We start from the raw sequence: 11,464 nt of genomic DNA, 5'->3' as shown, positions 1-11,464 counted from the left end.
TCAAAGATTTGAGTACTTCTTCTCCCTTTGAATTGATAATAAATGTTATTGATAATACAGGATGAAGGATAATAGATCTTTATTGATAGTTAATCTTCTGTTTGTGTTATGCAGGCTCTTGAAGCAGGACTGAAGCAGGACTGAAGCAGATGATCCAGGACTGAAGCAGGACTGAAGCAGGACTGAAGCAGGACTGAAGCAGATGATCCAGGACTGAAGCAGGACTGAAGCAGGACTGAAGCAGGACTGAAGCAGGACTGAAGCAGGACTGAAGCAGGACTGAAGCAAATGATCCAGGACTGAAGCAGGACTGAAGCAGGACTGAAGCAGATGATCCAGGACTGAAGCAGATGATCCAGGACTGAAGCAGGACTGAAGCAGATTATCCAGGACTGAAGCAGATGATCCAGGACTGAAGCAGGACTGAAGCAGGACTGAAGCAGGACTGAAGCAGGACTGAAGCAGATGATCCAGGACTGAAGCAGATGATCCAGGATTGAAGCAGGACTGAAGCAGGACTGAAGCACGACTGAAGCAGAGGATCCAGGACTGAAGCAGGACTGAAGCAGGACTGAAGCACGACTGAAGCACGACTGAAGCACGACTGAAGCAGATGATCCAGGATGTCGGACCGGAGCGCCCCGGGCTGCCGGCTCCGGCTCGATTGGGTCTACGGGTACCGGGGCCATCAGTGCCGAAATAACCTGTACTACACCGCCGGGAAGGAGCTGGTGTACTTCGTGGGCGGGGTGGGCGTGGTGTACAACACCAGAGAGCACAGCCAGAAGTTCTACCTGGGACACAACGACGACATCATCAGGTGAGACTGCTGCCACACCTGCATCTGTTATAGTCAGTTTATTAGAATACAGTATTTCCCTGTAGTGTGTTTTATAGGTTTTTGTGCATGTAAATGGTCAGCAAAGGCTCAAATCCCTGTGAGTTTCTCTCCCACACACTCACCCCCCTCCCTGAAAAGCCTCCATTGGACTCCTTTGTTTACTTACAGAACATGGTGGCATCACTAGGTAACACTCGCGCTGCTTTTGGCTAGCACTCCAACACATTCTACATGATAGGCTACGGGGCGGGACATCTCTAAGCAGTGGACCAATCACAACACAGCCGGCCAGCTAACCAATCAGAGCAGACTGGGCTCTGGTTTCAGACAGAGGGTGAAAAGAGGTGCTGCAGCACAGGCTCGGCTTCTATTTATACTCTTAGTTTTGATATTCCCCACATGACTTGAAGGCAGCATGCACACAGAGGATAATATAAAGTTTTAGTTTTTTTTAAACCGATGCTACTCCACAGTGCACTCCACTGTGTATGATAAGATATAATGTAATAACTGCTGAGGCGTCTGGATCTAATAAACAAGGAGACCTGCACCACAGAGACCCTATTAGTGGACCCAGATTTGTTTCCAGGAGATAAATGTTGTTGTCCTCGTCGGAACTTAATAAACAGAGCAGGAGAAAAACAACACTGTAAAGTCCAGAGAACAACAAATGTAATTAAACATTACTTGCCACAGCTCACCACAGGGATGTAATGATCGATGTGAAGTTTTCTGTAAAATAAGACCAACAAAGGCAAAGAAAACATTGCAAACAAAGAGAAGCAATATGTCAAGCATCCACATTTTATCCTGGATTAAACATTTGTTCGAAGAGTCAGGTGAGTTCACAAACAGCCTCAACCTTAACTCTGGGATGATCTGGTAATTATATAATGGAGAGTTATATAAAGGTATCTGTCATAGTGTTGAACCCACAGAGAGTCACCTGTTCAGTTTTATGGAGCTTTTTAGACACTTCTACCTCCTTGCTTTGGTTTTGCAGCAGTCCATGATATAAAGGGGTCGTAAACACAATGACATCACACCATGTGTACATTCAATTATGTGAAATGGATATGATAAACTTTTTGAATTGGCTAAATTAGATCCATCATGCAGAAAGAAAATACATAGCTCTTTTTCCTCATATATGACTTCTTCTTTTTCTTTAAATATTTTTCTCTCCAATAATACTTTTGTTCATGCAAAAATGTTTGACTTTATGTGAACTTTTTCTCAAAATATCTCCTCAAGTTATTGCTTTTTTTTACTCTTTGAAATAATATTCAGGAAAAGCAACAGAAGGTATTTTCTCTGTTTATAAGATCATATAAGAGCGAGTGGAGGAGGAGATGCTTCAGCGAGGTCACTCATTCATCCAACACACACACACACACACACACACACACACACACACACACACACACACACAAACACACACACACACACACACACACACACACACACACACCTAGTGTATTCATCTACACTAAATAGCCAATGACTCATAGGAGCAGCAGCAGTGTTTGGACAGTCAGCTGCTGTGTGTGTGTGTGTGTGTGTGTGTGTGTGTGTGTGTGTGTGTGTGTGTGTGTGTGTGTGTGTGTGTGTGTGTGTGTGTGTGTGTGTGTGTGTGTGTGTGTGTGTGTGTGTGTGTGTGTGTGTGTGTGTGTGTGTGCGTGTGTGTGTGTTTGTGACTTTGACTGTGTGTGACTGTGTTTGTAACATAGGAGTGTTAGTTTTTTGTTTTGTGCCAAATGATCACATCTCATATCTGCCTGCAGTCTCACAGCTGATTCTGCAGTTTGATGTTCTGCATGTGGTTTTGTTTTGACCATTATGGTAATATTTTGGCTTAGAAAACTGAAATGCTGTTATATAAACACAAAATATATTCTGTGGTTTTTCACCCAAGCAACCCCATGACCATAGTAATATATTTTTAGTAGGAACCACGCCCAATAAGAGCCCAACCTATCTCATCTTTTTGACAGAAGAAGTCAAAGAAAGACTTTTCCAAACTGAACTGCTATCGAAGAATATGATTTGGACTTTAAGGTCGACATCTTTACAAAAAACTGTTTTTATTTGTTATCTGGAAAAAACAGCTTGTTGTAATCAGAACATGTGATTGGTTAGCTGTCCAGCTCTGTTGTGATTGGTCAACCGCTTACAAATGTCCCGCCCCTTAGTTGACTATGTGTTGGAGCGCTAGCCAATAGAAGCGCAATTGTTACATAGTGATGTCATTATGTTACGGAAGGAAACAAAGGAGTAAAAAGAGGTGAGGAGTGTGTGGGAGAGATACTTTGGGATTTTAGCCTTTAGAGACCATTTACATGCTCAGTGCTCACAAACCTATATAACGCTCTACAGCAAAAAACTCAAAAAGCATAATACTGTAGGGCCTGTTGAAACATCCTCGTCTTTCCTTTCTAACTGAAGTGTGAAGAAACAGCTTTAATTCAAAGGGAACGAGGAGTGCTAGTTTTAAATATTTCCAACTTTGTTTATTAGCGTCTAGGTTGTAGTTTGTGTTGCTGCACTGCGGCTGCTTCTCCTCCCACTGACTGGCGTGGAAAAATCTGTGGAAGTAATTACATTTGCATTTTAGTCACTTAGCCAACGCCGTGATCTAGACTGACAGCGGCAGGAGAGGGGAAAGCAGAAAACAGATCAGCAAATTTAGCAATTAACAAGAAGTGAAGCGGTCAGAGGGCGCAGAGAGTTTAATATGTGATATAATCAAAATACCTTCATTTCAATGTGGTTCAGTTCATGGACTCCTTTAATACTACGATAACAGCCTTTAAATACAATGACTATATCATTTGTCAACAATCCAAAAACACATAAAAAGCCTGTAAAGACAGACTTTTTCGCACAAATCTTGAATTTTGCAAAATTGTCAAACATCAACTTACTATCTCAGATCAGTTTTTTGGTTTATTAACCCTTAGATGCACGAGTGACTGGACCATACACTCTGCCATAAGTGGGTCAAAAAGGACCCGTATTAGAATAATATGTGTTTTTATGCCATTTGTGTCATTTTGGTTAAGAAAAATCACTTGTATAATATTTAGTATTATATTTTGGTTCACACTAGAAATATTTTATATTTAATTTTTCACTATTTATAATTTTAGAAATTTTCTTTACATTTAAAAAAAAAAACGTTTTGAACATATTGATGCAAAGATCTCCGCTATTCTGAGACCCTCACAGTATTCCAGTCCCTTTTCAAAACTCATCTCTTCTCCTCTTGTCTACTCATAGCCCACCCCCCCATGTTCAAGTTTGTTAGTCCTATACCCCCCACCCTAACCTTCCCTTATACTGTAAAGCGATTTTGAGCCCTTGAAAATAAAGGCCTATACAAATATAATGTATTATTATTATTATTATTATACTGACAGGTATCAGATCTTGCTGTGTAAAATAATCTTCCTGAGAGGTGTAACTTGTGATGTTGTCTGTGTGGTCTACAGTGAATGTATTCCTGACGGCAACAGGTGATAAGAATCAAAGGTTCCCACAAGATCCCATAGGAAATGCATGCGGGTCATTTTTGACCCACTTATGGAAGCTTGGGGTAGTAAAATACAAAAACTGCAATTTCTTAAAATGTAAAATGTGAATGGCATGATATCCAAAACATGTTTTTTGAGGAATAGCTGGAATATGAAATGATAAAAAACATAATAAATGACATGACCCTCTGAAATGTGGATTTCTATGGTCAGAAATAGTTATTTTTTCCTGTATGCAGCTCTTTATGTTGGAGCAGTGACCACTCTCTCTCTCTCTCTCTCTCTCTCTCTCTCTCTCTCTCTCTCTCTCTCTCTCGGATGGATTTCTGCAGTGACGGCCGGCTCAGTGTTGATGCATTAAATCCATGTTGAGTTTCTCTGAAAGGGAGAGACTCTTTTCTCTTTCTTTGGCTCTTTCATGGCCGCGGCCTCCCGGGGGGCGATCGGCCTTTATGCTCCTCTGCAGCCGAGCATCGGGCCGCTGCTGAATAACGCCGATTATTATCTCCGGCTGCTGCTGAATACCAGAGTTTATTATCTGAGGCTGAACACTGCTGCAGGGAGAGAGGGAGAGAGAGAGAAAGAACATATACAGTGCAGATCGGCTCGATTGGACTCACTTCGGAGTGCTAGGTTTCTGATTTTCATTTTGTAAGTTGAGGCTAAATCAGAGAGAAATGTTCGGCTGGTGTCTGTGTTGACATTCAGATTACCGATTAGTGACACAAGGCACACACACACACACACACACACACACACACACACACACACACACACACACACACACACACACACACACACACACACACACACACACACACACACATACACACAAAATTAACCTTTCCTGCATCAAAGCTTCCAGTTTTGAAGGATTAAGAACATAGCGGTCTGCATTTGTCAAATATCAGACACTTAAATTCAAATGTTCTTTCTTGCAGCAAACTCACAACAGATCAATGTATAACTCCAATGGATTGTTTCTTACCAAGGTTAGAAAGTGTTTTAAAAATACAAAAATAGCATTTAGATTGGTTCGTAAAAACAATTACTCCAGCAAAAAATACTAAATATACTTTATTTAATGTCATTGTGTTAGCACAGTTGTAAATGCAGATCCATTCATAAAAACGGGCTAAATATTAGATTTTTTTTCCTCATCAGTTTTGCTGCCCTACATTCTGCATTTAACAGTGCAGAAAAGAAAGCAGTTGGAAAGAGATAGGGTCATAATACGCACAGGGGATTGTCAAGGAAACTCATTCATATGCAGGTCTTGGTATTACCCACTATCTAAAATCATATTATCCACAAGTATTAAACTATCGGCTACCCATTAAACTCGACTGAAGTCTGTCTGTGTGTGAGCAGAATAATGGGAAAACTACTAGTCTGAATTTCATTAGACTTGGTGAAGGTGTATCAAAAGTCAATGAAGAACACATTTAATTTTGGAGCGGATCCAAATAACGAAGCAGATTATGTTTCACTTATGAAAACGGACTTTCTGCGCTGTCGAAATGCTCTTTTTGAGAAATTGTTAGCCTTTTTTTTCTCTTTTCGACACGTTGTTAATTCTGTTATCTTATCACACACACACACACACACACACACACACACACACACACACACACACACACACACACACACACACACACACACACACACACACACACACACACACACACACACACACACACACACACACACACGCAGTTCAGTTAACGTCACTGTCTCACTTTTAAGGCAGTGAATGGGGATGAACTGTGAAGGAGGATCTGGGTTGCTGCGTCTCTCGTTTTGTCGTCCTCTGTTTCTCCTTTCTTTCCTTTCCTGTCCCACTTCATGTTGTCGCCTGCAGGCACAACCTGACGTGCGCACACACACACACACACACACACACACACACACACACACACACACACACACACACACACACACACACACACACACACACACACACACACACACACACATTATGTTTGCTGTGTAGTTTTGATGGTATTTCTGCTTCACTGGGTGAAACTAACCAGTCGTCTAAAAGCTAAGTGGCTGCTGGCCAGAAAGGAAGTTCATCTGGATTTAGTCTTTAAAGCTCATATGTAGTTTGTTTCTTATTTATTTTGTCGAATCCCTTATTAGATTTGTCTCTAAATTACTGGCTGTGGTTTTCATTGTTGGCAGGAGCATCCAGATCCATTATTCTAGTAAAAGTAATGCTTTAACAATGTAACAGTTTCTAATAAAAGTCATTCATTATGACCCTCACTCCCAGCCTGCTGTGAGATCAACCTGAAGTAGATGTTACTGCTGGTTGGAGGCGTGTTGGACTTCATGCATCCTCTCACACACACACACACACACACACACACACACACACACACACACACACACACACACACACACACACAGGCTGTCAGAGGACCTGCAGGCGCATCTCCATCATCATCCATAACTACCAGAGAGCCGCTAATACAGAGCTGAGGCTAACCATCAGGGACACCCAGCGCTCCGTGTTTGTGTGTGTGCGTGCGTGCGTGTGCGTATGCGCGCGCGTGTGTTGTGTAGCTCATTTGCCTCCCATCTGGGGAAAAGGCTACGCTAACTGGCTAAAGATAATGAAGAACAGAGCTAAATATGTTTACTTTTTAGCACAGTTAGCGGCTAAGCTAGCAGCCATGTGTGCAGGACGCAGGACGGTCAGTGGTGCGTTCATTGTCTGCAGGCGGTGCTTTCAGGCTGAAGGGGGTTGTGTGAAGTTAAATTTGCAAAGAGTGGGGTGGTAGTGTTGTTAGGTTGAGTTGGAAATGAAGATGAAAGCTTTAAGCAGTACGTGCAAATGTCAGGATGCTCAAATGTAGTGAAGTGAGCCACTGGGATCCTCCATGCTAAGCAAAAACTTGTGTTAATAATGATAAGTCAATATGCAATGTGTTTAATATCTGTTTATATGAGGAGTAGTCATAAGGATCTTAAAATCATGTTATAGTTTGAGGATGAAGGTGAAATATTCCCAAACAGTTCAACTTAATTTCTCAACATTTTGACTTTTCAAATGTTAGGAATTGAATTGTATTGGCTATTTGTATTATTATTAAAGGTGGGGTAGGTAAGTTTGAGTAACCGGCTCGAGATACACTTGTTGTTATATTCCATGGAATGCTCTTAACATCCCGATAGCAATGAATATCTGAAGTGCTTTGACAAAAAATCCATAAAAAAAGACGTAGTGATGTAAAAAGCACGACCAATCATTTTAGCCGGCCCGGCTAAAGTAACTAGCTGTGAATCGGTTATGTGCACAAAACACACATAACCGATTGAACCGGCGACCCTACAGCTCCAAGTCCAAGCCCTAGTGACTGAGCCACTTCCTGACAATTCTCTGCATTTTACCCATCCTAGTGTTAGGAGCAGTGGGCTGCCATTATGTACGGCGCCCGGGGAGCAGTGTAGGGAACGGTGCCTTGCTCAGGGACACCTCGGTAGCACTTGGTCTTTCCGGGACTTGAACTGGTGACCTTCCAGTTGCCAAGCTATGGACTTCGCTATGGACCCTATATATGAACTTCACCACCACCGCCCTAGATTAAACTACATACTTCATCTACAGCAGTGAAATGGAGATGTTGGTAGTTTTTTGTGCACATAACCGATTCATAGCTACAGTAAAGTAGAAGTGTGTTGGGTTTGAAATTAAGTCATGTAATCGCTTTGACATTCAAGTGTTCAATATCTAATAAAGACCTTGGAGAAAAGCAAAGGAAATCACTCCTCGGAGCCTCCTCTTCTTGAGGTTTTCATCCATCAGCAGCGTGCAGCAGGGGCCTGGTGGCTCTTGGGATTCACAGCTCAGTGGTCTTCATTAAGATGATGACTAAGAAATTATCTGTTCAGCAACCCACCGCCAATCTGCCCCGCAGCCACCAATGTTCCCACGATCTGCTGGCAATCAAACACACTGAAGCACACACTTTCCCTACACACAGATTTACTCTAACACACACACACACACACACACACACACACACACACACACACACACACACACACACACACACACACACACACACACACACACACACACACACACACACACACACACACAAGCCCCTTAGGTGTTATGTCACTCTACAGTGCAAATCTGAAAGGTCTGGAAACTGAATTTAAGCTACTTATTGTAAGGAGAGAGAGGGGGAGGCTGAACTCCTTCTCACTCCCTTAAAAGAAGATTCTTCGCTCAGAGGCAGTTATTAGACTTTTGATTCTCCTGTCTCTCTGGTGGCAGCTGATACCCAGCAGCAACTTATTGTGCAGATGTGAAACATTTCCACAGTTAGGATCGTATGTTTCTTCCTCGCTGCCAGAAAATATAATAATTTAAATCTTGAACGGGTTTGCTTTGAGCAGAATTTCTTGTGTACTGTATATCACAAAAACGAGCTGCAAATTACGTAGCATTTATATTTATACTTTACTTGGATTGTTCCTACGTGATTAAGGTTGGCACCCCTCGCCTCCTTTGAAGTCCTTTACTTCTGTAACATGGTGACATCACTATATAACACGAACTTCTATTGGCTAGCGCTCCAACACATTGTACTTGATAGGGGAGGAACATCTCTAAACTGGTTGACCAATCACAACAGAGCCAGCCAGCTAACCAATCAGAGCAGAATGGGCTCTGGTTTCAGACAGAGGGTGAAAAGAGGTGCTGCAGCACAGGCAGTATGAGAAAAATAAAGAGCTTTTTGAACATTAAAGCATGGAGACATGTCCCAGTAGAGACACTACATACTGATATACACCTGAACATCAGCAGGAGAGGACTCTTTAAAGTAGAGACACTACATACTGATATACACCTGAACATCAGCAGGAGAGGACTCTTTAAAGTAGAGACACTACATGCTGATATACACCTGAACATCAGCAGGAGAGGACTCTTTAAAGTAGAGACACTACATACTGATATACACCTGAACATCAGCAGGAGAGGACTCTTTAAAGTAGAGATACTACATACTGATATACACCTGAACATCAGCAGGAGAGGACTCTTTAAAGTAGAGACACTAAATACTAATATACACCTGAACATCAGCAGGAGAGGACTCTTTAAAGTAGAGACACTACATACTGATATACACCTGAACATCAGCAGGAGAGGACTCTTTAAAGTAGAGATACTACATACTGATATACACCTGAACATCAGCAGGAGAGGACTCTTTAAAGTAGAGACACTACATACTGATATACACCTGAACATCAGCAGGAGAGGACTCTTTAAAGTAGAGACACTACATACTGATATACACCTGAACATCAGCAGGAGAGGACTCTTTAAAGTAGAGACACTACATACTGATATACACCTGAACATCAGCAGGAGAGGACTCTTTAAAGTAGAGATACTACATACTGATATACACCTGAACATCAGCAGGAGAGGACTCTTTCAAGTAGAGACACTACATACTGATATACACCTGAACATCAGCAGGAGAGGACTCTTTAAAGTAGAGACACTACATACTGATATACACCTGAACATCAGCAGGAGAGGACTCTTTAAAGTAGAGATACTACATACTGATATACACCTGAACATCAGCAGGAGAGGACTCTTTAAAGTAGAGACACTACATACTGATATACACCTGAACATCAGCAGGAGAGGACTCTTTAAAGTAGAGACACTACATACTGATATACACCTGAACATCAGCAGGAGAGGACTCTTTAAAGTAGAGACACTACATACTGATATACACCTGAACATCAGCAGGAGAGGACTCTTTAAAGTAGAGACACTACAAACTGATATACATCTGAACATCAGCAGGAGAGGACTCTTTAAAGTAGAGACACTACATACTGATATACATCTGAACATCAGCAGGAGAGGACTCTTTAAAGTAGAGACACTACATACTGATATACACCTGAACATCAGCAGGAGAGGACTCTTTAAAGTAGAGACACTACATACTGATATACACCTGAACATCAGCAGGAGAGGACTCTTTAAAGTAGAGATACTACAAACTGATATACATCTGAACATCAGCAGGAGAGGACTCTTTAAAGTAGAGACACTACATACTGATATACACCTGAACATCAGCAGGAGAGGACTCTTTAAAGTAGAGACACTACATACTGATATACACCTGAACATCAGCAGGAGAGGACTCTTTAAAGTAGAGACACTACATACTGATATACACCTGAACATCAGCAGGAGAGGACTCTTTAAAGTAGAGACACTACATACTGATATACACCTGAACATCAGCAGGAGAGGACTCTTTAAAGTAGAGACACTACATTCTGATATACACCTGAACATCAGCAGGAGAGGACTCTTTAAAGTAGAGACACTACATACTGATATACACCTGAACATCAGCAGGAGAGGACTCTTTAAAGTAGAGACACTACATACTGATATACACCTGCAACCCTTCAAAGCAGTCGAGACGTGACTTGGAATAATCTTGAACTACTCTGACTTGATTTGACATGATTTGACTTAATTTATATTCATTTTAAGAGTGTAAGACTTGAGAACTGACATGGTAGATTTACTGATATTAATAAAGAATAAAAGGTGGGATGATGATATAACATTTTATAAAATAATAAACAAGACATGTTTTCTAAAACTCTAAGTCACTGCAGGAGAGGAGCAGGAAAGTCAGGCTGTTGTCAGATATGAAAATATTATCATAAGAGACTCTCCAGTGTACTCAGTTATCTCTACAAGAAGACTGGGGAAAACAAGCTGTTGTATTATACAAACACACACACACACACACACACACACACACACACACACACACACACACACACACACACACACACACACACACACACACACACACACACACACACACACACACACACACACACACACACACACTTACAGAGGTTCCTCTGGGCTATTTATAGAAGCTGCCCTGATTCCACCACCTACTATAAATAGACTCACCTACACTGAATGTATTCATAGCTGCGTGTCTGGTGTTTATGAATGTGCCTGTAACACAGTGCTGTAGGAGGGAGGGGGTAACAAAATAGTCCG

General features: G+C 41.6%; 1 protein-coding gene across 1 annotated transcript in view; it reads left to right on the top strand.

Moving 5' to 3' along the window:
* Positions 1 to 550: 550 nt before the first annotated feature.
* LOC307044667 (echinoderm microtubule-associated protein-like 6) overlaps positions 551 to 11,464 on the top strand; it is a 52,632-nt gene continuing 41,718 nt past the window's right edge. The window contains 1 exon segment of the mRNA XM_079689978.1: positions 551 to 820. Within this exon segment, the coding sequence (XP_079546104.1) occupies positions 624 to 820 (197 nt within the window). The 5' untranslated portion in view covers positions 551 to 623.

The sequence above is a fragment of the Notothenia rossii genome (genome assembly GCF_949606895.1).
Source record: "Notothenia rossii genome assembly, chromosome: 6".
NCBI classification, from domain to species: domain Eukaryota; kingdom Metazoa; phylum Chordata; class Actinopteri; order Perciformes; family Nototheniidae; genus Notothenia; species Notothenia rossii.
This window is presented reverse-complemented; position numbering and strand designations above follow the sequence as displayed.